The 11,660-nt window shown below is 42.3% G+C and overlaps 1 protein-coding gene across 1 annotated transcript in view; it reads left to right on the top strand.

Moving 5' to 3' along the window:
• Positions 1-11,660, top strand: part of SORCS3 (sortilin-related VPS10 domain containing receptor 3) — a gene marked incomplete at its 5' end in the record, with an annotated part of 80,522 nt that overhangs the window by 15,509 nt on the left and 53,353 nt on the right. The window contains 6 exons of the mRNA XM_010148859.1: positions 628-807; positions 2,551-2,697; positions 3,386-3,488; positions 6,651-6,727; positions 6,835-6,926; positions 11,432-11,539. Of these exons, the coding sequence (XP_010147161.1) occupies positions 628-807; positions 2,551-2,697; positions 3,386-3,488; positions 6,651-6,727; positions 6,835-6,926; positions 11,432-11,539 (707 nt within the window). The remainder of the gene's footprint in view (positions 1-627; positions 808-2,550; positions 2,698-3,385; positions 3,489-6,650; positions 6,728-6,834; positions 6,927-11,431; positions 11,540-11,660) is intronic.

Below are 11,660 nucleotides of genomic sequence, written 5' to 3'. Positions count from 1 at the left end.
GAATCCAACAATGGTTAGTGGGGGGATTATTTGACAGCCTGTATATAGTGGGATCATAGATCTCAGACAAACGCTCAATAGAAAACATACGTTATCAAAAATCACTGCTCGCATCTCGCATTAGCTCAAACTGGTTCCTATACCTCCTCATCGAATAAATATGAACTCCCCCTTTTTTTTTTTTTTTTGAAACTGGTTCTTTACCAGTTGGAAGCACAAGCCTGTTGGTTCAGCATGTGGAAGGAAATTGTCACTTCTTTTAGCCTGGTGCTACACTACACTTAGTGACTGTGAGGACTCTAAGCTCCAAGACTGTGAATCCCCTATGAGTGATAAAACTGGCTTTCAAATTTATAAATAAAAAATGAAACTGGATGAAATTCCTTGAAGCTACCAAAAATGAAGAAAGAAAAAACCCTTCACCCAGCTGGTGGTCATTAAAAAAAATGAAATGTAGAAAAGTCACAATGGTAGTAATTTATTGGCTTCTCTAACAGAAAATTGTTTAAGATACCTATAAGTCATGGTCCATCTCCAGTCTTTCATAAGTCATGGTAATTACTACATGTCCCAAAGGGCAAAGAAATAGAGATCTTCAGTAATAGGCCTTTTGTCTTCTTTTAACAGGACATGCATATTATCAGCACAGATGAGAAACAGGTCTTTGCAGCTGTTCAAGAGTGGAACCAGAATGATACGTACAACCTGTATATCTCGGACACTCAAGGGGTGTACTTTACCCTAGCCTTGGAAAACGTGAAAAGCAGTCGAGGACTGGAGGGGAATATCATCATTGACCTTTATGAGGTATGTAGTAAAGGTCACCTTACAAAGAACAGCAATTGCTTGCTAGTTCAAGCAAGTGTAAATCTCTTACCAACCTTACAAGATCTTTGCTTTGGGATCAGCCCAGAGGCATTTACTGGATTTGATGCTGAGCCGACTCATGTGGGAATAGATGCAATGCATTCTTCTAAAGGTGTGACAACTGGTTGCTTTCAAGTCAGTGACTGGCTAGCTATGTGGCATTTCCAAAAGGGAAAACCATTATCACTCTCATCCTCATGTGGATATCTAGAGAAGGACTCAAAATACTGTTTTTCCCCTTGAACGGCTAGGGACACCTACTTGCAGGCAGGGAATATGGATTCCACCTTTGTGAGCCCTGAGCAGTTTGTGAACTATAAGCAAAAGTTTATAGGTGCTATTTGCCTGGAGATAACAGCTGGAAAACATCTACCCTGAAACATCTTCCATTCTCATTCATCTGCCAGGCCTTTCTGCCTTGGCCAGCAGCAGTCCGTTCAAAGCAGATCCTGGTTTCTTCAGAAAATTCTGGTTTTGGTGTGTCATAACTTGTTGGATGGAGGATTTGCTGAGATTCAGGTCTCAGTGCTTTGCCACCAACAAATTCGTAATATTAATAGTAGTGATTGCAGGCTGACTTGGCAAAGTTGCACTGTTACACAGAGAAATGCGTTTGCAGTGACATAAAGAAGTTAGGATTATACATTTGTTTATTTCAGCCATAATAGTGCCCATTTAACAACATCATCAATTTGTTTATAAAAATCCAGGTAGTTTAAGGCAATGAGGGAAAACTCAAAAATAATGCATGGATCAGTATAAAGGACAGGATTTACATTTTATTTTCACCTACTGAAATATATTTTCTTGCCTCTGAAAAAAAGATGCATTTCTTTATTGTGATGAACCAGCTAAAATAAACATCCATCATCTCCCATTCCTTGAAAAAACTCTATATTCCCCAGCTGCATATCTTTACTGTTAAATGCTGATAGAGGTTTTCAGAGTCATTCGATGGACAGTATCACTCATGGGTCTTTAGAGCAGAAGGATTTTCATTGTGTCTGTTGCAACGAAGTTGCAAATTTGCAGGAAGTTCCTTCTTCCTGTCTCACTCTCACAGCTGTGAAACAGAGACCAGACTCAACACAAAAACTTCTAGGGGACGTTTTGACAGGATCATATTTTGCTGGAATGAGTTCTACTGACAAAAATCAAAACATTTGGAACAACTGGGTTGATTCTGACAGAATTTGGAAGTGGAAGGAAAGCGAAGAAATCAAGTTTGCAAAACATCAGTGTTTCATCATATTATATCATTAATGTTTCATCTCATCTGCTGCTGAGACCTGCTGTCTCCCATGTTATGGCAGTCTGGGGAGGGAGTGAGGCAGACCACATCTCCAGGCTCACAAAGCTCATGTGTGGCACAGTGCCTGCTGTACCTTCAAACCCATCATCAGCCTGTCTGCAGGCACTCAAGGAAATCCAGAAGTGGGCTGTTTCCTAGGGATTTGCTCTGTGAATATCCTTGTCTTTTTCTTCCAGAGAGACTGCATGAGGCTTTTCAGCTGTGCAGGCATCATAAGATGTACTTGTAATGCCATTCACAGTCTTCTAAGGCTGGATTGAGAGGACTTTATTGCTTTTCCAGAGACCTTCAACTCCCGAGAGTGCTCAGATGATCCTTACTTTTGGCCTGTTCTTCCGATGTATTTTTTCATCTCTCTCCATTTTTCCTAGGTAGCAGGGATCAAAGGCATATTCCTGGCTAACAGGAAGATAGATGACCAAATCAAGACTTTCATTACCTACAACAAAGGCAGAGACTGGCGTTTGCTGCAGGCACCAGACACTGATCTAAGAGGGGATCCTGTAGTTTGCCAGATGGTGAGTGAGAGACATTTTCCAAAGCACAACTGGCTCCTTAAGATCTGCTTATTTTATTCATTGAGTTAACAAAACGTCCTGTGAAAATGGGTAGGTAGGATTTTGACAGTCAGGGAACTGCAGAGTCCAGGTGCTCCAAAACAGGCACAGTTTACAGACAAAACTTCAGGTTGGGCTTACTGCTGTAATTCAACAACATTCAGTGAACCGTCATTTTGCAGTAGGCTGTAGCCCCTGTTTTTCAAAGGAGTGGTATTTCTCTGAAGTCACAATGGTTAATCTCTCTTCCTCTGTTTTTTTTTCTTGACCTGTTGTTAAGGGAATTAAGTAGATTTCTTTTCCTATGGCTTCATATATTTAAAGGAAAATGCTGACCACCTTTCTTGACTTTTTCTATGGAACTTAAGTCAGAATAAGTAAGCTTCTTGGAAAGTGCTCTAGATCAGACTGTTAGTAAAGCAAATGCAGACATACTTGCTTGTTAATTCAGTGTTCCTGCTTCTCTTGCTCTCAGCTACTTTTGTGGTGCTTATTCAGAAAATGAACATATGCTGCTATTTGTAACAGTGCTAAGAGCGGAGGGGCCATTTTCAGAAAGATGAGAGGATCTGTGTGCTCCAAGGTTTCCTCTCATCTTTAACTTCTTGCATATTAAAGTGTCTGCCTTTTGTTTGTTTCCCGTCAACAGCCCTTTTGCTCATTGCACTTACATCTGCAACTCTCAGAGAATCCGTACACTTCAGGAAGCATTTCCAGTAAAGAGACAGCTCCTGGGCTGCTGGTGGCAACAGGTAAGGACGTAAGTGCCTCTTACCACTCACCCATCCCTTACTCTGAGCCTGAGAGTATATGAAATGTTTCTTGTTGGTGTCAAAGCTTTTGGTTCTGTTTCCACAAGTGCTGAGCTAATTCACATTAACTCCCATGTGCTGTGTGCTAGAAAAAGGTGTGTGGTCCTGACTGAAAAAAAAATAATGCCTGTCAGGTATTTGTTGCTCTGCAATAACCTATATGCAGGCTTAAGCATACACCTGCAAGGGATCATTACTAACTCCTCTCACTTGACATCATTACACCCACTGATGTAGGTGTCCACCCATTTGCTGGAGATACCATGAATAAGAATAGGGCCTATAATCATGGCTGGGCTCCTGGGGAGGTATCAATACGTTCCACCTTGTCAGTAGCAAGCACAGAGCTGTCACAAAGCCTGTTGGGTGAAGCCTGGACTTCATCAGTGCCTGTCTTGTGTATGGCACCTGCTTTCAGCACTGTACTGCTCCAAAACTAGCAGCACTTCATCAACATGGCATGGGTCATTGTTATTGTGGGTTGTTCTGCAAAACAGTGCTTTGGCAGGTTGCAGGGTTTTAATGGCAACCTGCTACACTGCTTTAGAGTAGCAATGCTTGACCCACTGTAATTAATCTTATAACCATTACAGGCCTTGGGTGCACACAGCATGCAACCTAATAAGGAGGGATGGGTCTACCAACCACACCCAGAACACCCACAGCTCTGTGAGAGCTTCTGAGCTAACAGAGTACTTTCTGAATGGCTGGTGCTATTATTGATAGGTATTTCAGTGGCTGGCCACTGAAGTGTGTAGGCTGTCCTGCCTTTTCACAGGAAGGTTCCTACATATGCTCAAATACATCCAAATATCTTACCCATTCTTTCTAAGGCTCATTTTATCTTCTTTGTCTTGTTCAGCCTAGCAGTGGCTTACAAGTGTCATGTTAGCATATTGCCTGTATGAATTTACACTGTTTCTTCCAGACGTTTCCATTCTCATGTCCTCCTGTGCTTCCATGTGTCTGCCAGGCTAAGCCAGAACCTGAGAGACAGGTTCCCTTCATGACATTTATATCTCAACAAGGGAAACACCATGTGATTTCCAGTTCACTTACCCAGGCCAAACAGGGTGAGATAATTGAGTTTAAACCTCCATATCTTCCTACTCCTAGCCAAGTGGAGTCATCACTCCTGGCAGGTCATGCTTGCTAGGTGGATGCTTAGAAGCAAGCCCTACTCATGATGCTGTGATTGTAGAGCTTTTTCTTTAACCATTTAAAAAGCAGATAGAGGCAGCAGGACAGTGATATTCTAGGCGGAGATCTAAATTGTTTGTAAATTAGGTTCTTTTCAAGCTGCCAGTGCATGGCATAAATGCTTTTCCAGTCTAACCTTTAAAAGCCAGAATATAATTTCTGCCTTCCTGCTTTGTACAATAAAAACTTACCCTATTGGGAATATACAGATCTGTTTCCACCAACCAGTTTCAGGACTACAGGAATGTCTCACCATGTTGGCGAATGTGTTCCAGGATAAGCTTTGCAACTTGTTCTCACAGGCATTGGCTGCTCAAACTCTCTGTGTCTTACTCTTTGATTTACAGTGATATATTTCCAGCAATGATGGGAAAATCAGACTCTTGATATGAGGGCAGAGGTTAGATTCTTTCAAAAAGAAAAATTATGTTTTAGGATCTAATTGTACAGCTGACAAATCCTCTTGAATTGTTTGGGATTTATTTACATTTGGTGGAGTTTGAATCCATGCAGCTGAAAGAAACTAGATGGAGAGAATGAAGAAAATAATGGAACAGGTTTTCACAGATAGACAGCTAGAAATGATAGAAACAGAATCTCACCTTTTTACTCATCTGCATTGTCACAATCTAGAAATCCCTGTTTAGCAAGTTGTTTTTTTAGTTTCGATATTTAAAATAAGATGATAAGAAATCTTACATTTCTGCCTTTAAGTAAATTTTTAATTCTTGAGGACAACCACTCATGATAAGACAGTGGGCTAAACAGACCTTTGGGCAGACACAGTAGATTTACCCTTGTGAACCTGGATGTCCCTATAGACTGTCCTCCTGTGTGGTTGCTCACAGCAGGTTTCTCTTGTACCTTCATCTAAAGCAGTTGGTCATTCTTGCTGGTGTCGGGGAAGAAGATTAGGTAGATGGACAGTGTGACATTTGCTACATCCTCAGCAGTGATGGAAAAGCCTTTATTGAATTACCCTTCTTCCCTGCACCAAAACTTTCATTTTCTGAAACAGTGTTGTCACAACAATGTGGCTAGTTGGATTCCATGGTGGTGACAGGAATGTGTCAACCCACATATGGGCTTTAATTTCTCATTTCCCAGCATTAAATGTCAGAAATTCAATTAACATTTTCATTAGTGTGTTTTTATTATGCTCTTGTTGATGCTACAGATGTGTAAGAGTGCCACCTCTCCCTTTGCTATTTTTGAAGAAAAAAATATTAGTTCTCCCTTCCTTTCATGGAAATTATACCTGCTCTATAAGCAGCCTCATTTGGAAGGTGTAAGAGTGGCTCACTGGGTAAAGAATTAATGGGCTGTGAATAAAGTTGTCATGGGTTTGACCACATTATGGTGGCTGTGGGCCACTGTCATTGGAGGCCTTACGATGGACTATCGGTCAGTGTTACATCTGTCTGCTTCCTATGGGACAGATGTTCATACCACCAGAACCCCACCTAGCACTGATTCAAGGTATTGTTGACAGATCAACAGGAAAACAGTTTCTGTGTGACTGTGGTAGCTTTTCCCTGAGCCACTGGGTGCTTTGGGAAGGGGGAGGTTGAGAACAAATTAATTTAGAACAGACCTGCATTGTTCAGTAAGCTTGGTGCTTGTGGAAATTTTAACTCTGGAAGCAGAAGATGCTGGCTGTAGGACAGTGTGGGGGGTAAGCTAATAAAGTCTATTCAGAGCATGTGCAAATTGTTCAGATATTTGGCATCTCTTTCTTGCAACTATTGGTGGATGCTCAGGCTCCAGAGTGCTGGGGATTCAGTCCAAGTTTATTATTTACTCTGTATTAAGATGTGTCACTGTTGCATTTGAAGTTGTTACAAAGAATACATTTCTTTTTTTCATTCATACAAGAATGTCTGATGCTTGCTTATGTTGCAGGGAATATTGGTTCTGAGCTTTCCTACACTGATGTTGGTGTGTTCATTTCTTCTGATGGTGGAAATTCCTGGAGACAGGTATGTTTTGCAGCATGAAGGAAAGCATGAATTCTTTCATGTTCTTCTCCTGAGCCTTCCCTTCCCTACGGAGCGAAACACTTACGTAGTACCTGATCTGTTTGCAGATCTTCGAGGAGGAATACAATGTGTGGTTTCTGGACTGGGGAGGGGCACTAGTGGCCATGAAACACACGTCAGTGCCCATCCGGCACATGTGGTAAGGAAATTTGTTACTTTGAGGTGGTTTCCTGATGGGCATAAACTGATAGTGGTGCTAATATCTCTCGTGTCACCTGGTCAACATCTGCTCATGTCTAGAAAATGAGTAAATGAGAGAATTCTTATTTATGTTTTACCATAATTTTGATTTTGTTGATAAATACGAAGATTATTATACCATTTTATAAATATAATGGCTATGCATATAATCAGACACATATATGAATTACTCTCTGAATTAGTCATGTACTATGGGACTTCAGTTACAGTTTCTGTCCCACAGACATATATACTAAGAAGTCATCCTTTGTACTTCAGGTATTTCTGAGAGGATGTATCCCTCACTTCTGCTTTTTTTTTTTCCGAATTTGGGATTACATTGCTAAGACAGATAAAGGGAGGGAAAGGAGAGGGCAGGAGGTGTTGATACAGATAATAGAGATATGTTGATAATGTTGGTATCTCCTAAAGGATTCCACTGTCAATTTCCAGAGCTACAGTGATGGTAACAGAATAGAGTTGGGAGTGGAACAGGGCAAAATGATTTCTCTGTTTAAGGTACTGTTTTGCTATTAATGGGTTATAACAGTGTAAGCACTAAAGGTACTGCTCAAAATTATCCTCTCCGTAGCCTTTGACCATCTCACTCCTGCACCAGCTAAGCACTGGAGAGAGGCTTTCTGAAATTCAGAACTAACCTTGTTTACAGAAAATGCATATATTAGCATCACCTTTAGTCTCTGGTCTTAGGTGAAAGAGGGGCATGGCTAATGGTCTGACCTACCCAGCTTTTAATGTTGTTTAGAAGTGAATTAGTTAGAAATAGCCTTTAGAGACAAGTTCTGTGTTCCTGTCTGCAAGATTGAGTTGTCTCTCAGCTTGGTGGTGCTAAGCACGTCTGTCTCATGCTCTTCACGCAGAACAGGAAACGTGGTCCTCAGTCAAATAGAAGAAAGTAATGGTGTTTGACAGCAGTGATGAAGTGTTAAGGTTTCCTCTACCTGAGTCATTATTGTACAAAATCCTTGTTATATTACAGTCATTCAAAAGCTGGCGACCTCAAGACAGGCTGTATTTACCCATCACGTTAATGTTCCAGAGAGGTACCTTAAGAACATTAATGACTACTTTTTCAATGTGAAAAGCTTCTGGATTTTTCATTTGTGACCTGACAGATAACTCTGGGGTGACTGCAACATAGATTTCTATTAAAGTCTGAATATGTTTCATTTGAGCACATTACCACCTAGCTAAAGAAATGACTGCTTTAGTTTTGGTGTGATTGTGGATTATTAACCACAGGATGTATTGGCTCATATTCCTAAGGCTTTATCACTTTTCTAGGATCTTCTTAAGACTGGGTGACCAAGTGCTCTCTAAGAGGTCTGTGCATCTGTGTGGGATTACAAGCAAGTCATTATATGCGTAATGAGGGTTGTGATCTTTGTCTTGCTTTCTAGTATTCAGCAAACAGGTTGTTTGTTGTATCATAAGAAAACCCGTTGCAGTCATAACATAATATATGCAGCCATACCGAGTCAAGGCCAGGAGTTAGTCTAGGCCAGCATCCTCTTGCCAGCTCAGCTGAACGTACAAAGGAATGTAGTAACTGGGCTGACCCATAATGATGTTTCCAGCAGACTTCAGCTTTCTGTCCACGGGTAGAATGTGTTGTTGTGTGACTAGAAACATTTGCCTCTGATATGTAACTCAGTAGCCATGACTATACCTGAAGAACCTTAAGGAAAGAGGACATCAAGACCATGTCCAAGTCTTCAGACAAACCAAGTATAAGCCGAGGCAGGAGAAGTGTGTGTGAGCCAAATATAGGTGGCAGCAGCAGCAGGTATATCAGGCTGTGGTATGCTGAGCTCTGAAAGAGTGGAAGGTAAGCCACTTACTGAAAGAGCTGTAAATCATGTATTAGCCATTATGACTGTGTTCTTCGGCACAGATGCATCTGTTTTTTTGTTGTGTTTTACCTTGTGAAGGCTCTTTGGAAAAATCACATTATGTACAAGTGGCTGTACTTAGATGTTGAGGAGGTTTTGGTCACAGGTTGACTTTCCATAGGAGCTGAGAACTTTGCAGAGTTCCCTTTCAGATGTTCTCCCTTTCCACTAAGTCTCATGAAATGGCATGTGCAACACTGTAAGTTCCCCACCTGCTCTATTAAAAGAGTAGTGATTTAGAGCTGTGTTATCAATAAGCTCCAACAGGTTTCCTCCAAAATTGTACCCTTAGGGACTTTGGAATTTGCTTCATACTGCCTCAGTAGGCTCCTGTTTTATGTGCAGGAGTGGAATAGATTAAAGGGTACATGTATATCTATTAGTTCTCAGGCTGAGACATTGTACAATAAGTTTCATCCTGGAGAAAAGAGGGGCAGATAATTGAAAAACCGAGAGAACTTTAGCTAAGCTAATGAAGCATGCTGTTCCTCAGAAATTGAAATGCTATTTAGATAGATAAGCATGCAAGCAGGACAGCATACAGATGCACAGGTGTGTGGGAAGATACATACATTTAAATAAATAGATTTGGAGCAGATAAGCTTTCTGTATGCTCTCTACTCCCAGCTTTCTGTCTTTGGTCTATAGTCAGCTTCCTATTCTGGCAGATGTGCATTGTGAGTCAGGTAAAAGTGTTTTGCTAGGTGCTTTGAGAGGCAGATACTTAGGGAACAGTGACTGCAAGCCTTGCCTTTCCACACTAGAGATCTGAGGTTGGTGTAACCTGTTGTTTGCACTACATATTACATTGACCTCCTGGTCCTTTGGTGGCATCTCAGGTAGTGTCCCTGGTATTACCTTCTTGGAGTGAGGAGGATTCAGTTTCCGTCAAGACCCTCTTGGACAAATCCAGGTGCTCGCACACACGCTCAGCGTCCTCCTCCCCCCTACTCTCCTCACCTGGAAAATAAGGCAAACCTTTTTTTCTGCTCACTTTAAAATGAGAAGTGTTCCTGCTATTCAAAGAAGTTTGTGCCATTATTGTCTCTTTGGTAATGTCCATCGGGAGTAATCGGTCAGCTTTCACAGCCCAGGTATCTCGCAGAATTACGGAGAACTCTGTAATGACCCTGCTGGGAGACGATCAAATAATTTTACAGCCAATAAACCTTTGTGCTTCTCTGTTTGTTATTCCTTTACTGGTATAATTTGGAGCTGAAACTCAGGGCAGAAATTGTGCAGGAGCGTTTGTGTGGAGAGCCTGGGGGCAGAGAGAAATTTGGTTGCTTTTGGTACTGTACATGAGCAGCGGCTCTGGGCGCTGGATGCTGACAGTCTGCAGGTTGCCTGTCTGTCCTGCTGCAGCAGCAGCTGGGTGTGCACACCCTCCTCTGGCTGTTTTCTGCACTGTTGTGGGCACAGACTATCAGGGTGATGCCGGGGCTGGAAGCTCCCTGAGAGCTTCCCAGGAGCTGACCGAAGTCCCTGGGAGAGCAGGGCAGGACCTCACAGGCAGGGCTCTTCGCACCAACCCGGCCAGGTGTGAGACAGCCCCAGCCCTGGGCATCAGGCACCATGTCCCTGGTGACTGGGACAGGCTGAGGCCAAGCAGGGACATCAGCCTGTGTGTCATGCCCATGGCCCACCAGGGCTTTGGCAGAGCTGGAGCCTGGCAGTCCTGTGGTGTCAATGGGATGGGGATGCTGGGAAGGGACAATAAGGCATAGTCTTGACCTAGCATGTCTGCTGGTGTAGTCAGACTGTTCGTTCACCTGCTCCTTTGTAATTAGCAGAGATGGAGGGGTTGCTGAGGTGTAGCTGAAAGCCTCTGCTAATCTAAAAGCCTGTTGTACTAATTCACCCAAGACCCTGTCAGCTGGGTTAGGATACCTGTGCTCTTTGATAAAAACAGACAGTAAGGCACATGGTGGTTGTGGGTAGGGACAGATGATTAAAACCCACTGAATTAACCTGCCTTGTCACTGACAGTGTGAACACTCTCAGCCTCTAAGAAGGGAAATGTTTTCATTTTAACCAGCATACAACTTTGCTTTACAACTGTAACTGGCAGAGAACACAGAGACTAACCATGGACTGTGGTTCAGTTCGGCCCCTTTCCTCCACTTCTCTGTAAAACGGACACCACCTCTGAGATGGCATGCAAAGCAGTATTAGTAGGTCTAGAGAGATTGTAGCTAATGCCATATGGTCATGCATTCAGGCCAGGGCTGCTTGTGCTCTGAGTGTTGCCTCATGCCAGATGCTGTTGTAGATCCAGAAATAGAACTTGGCAATGTCCTTTGATCCCTTGAAGTCTGATGTACAGCTGGATCAAGTATATCTGTGTTCTTATTAACAGTGATCATACTCCCTAAGGTTTTGGTCTTTCAAAGTACACCACAAGCATGTGTTAATGGTCTGGGAAATGGTGAAGATTGGTGCTTTTCTATAAATCTAGCTGCTGGAGCTTGCAGACCTTAGCCGACATTTAGTTGCTGCAGTTGCTATGAAGTCTTTTTATGTGTATAAATCTTGTCTGCTTCTATCCCAGGGTGAGTTTTGATGAGGGAAGATCCTGGAGTAAATACAGTTTCACATCAACACCGCTTTTTGTGGATGGTTCCCTTGTAGACCCTGGCATAGAGACCCAGATAATGACGTAAGTATAGAAGCTCTTAACTTTTTCTAAAATGTGATAGCAGAAGGGGATCATGGAGACCCCCAAGTGCATGATGAGCCTCCTGGTGTGCAGTGTAACATTATGTAGCTACACATGTAAT

Source organism: Eurypyga helias, unplaced genomic scaffold, assembly GCF_000690775.1.
Source record: "Eurypyga helias isolate BGI_N326 unplaced genomic scaffold, ASM69077v1 scaffold6973, whole genome shotgun sequence".
Taxonomy (NCBI): domain Eukaryota; kingdom Metazoa; phylum Chordata; class Aves; order Eurypygiformes; family Eurypygidae; genus Eurypyga; species Eurypyga helias.
This window is presented reverse-complemented; position numbering and strand designations above follow the sequence as displayed.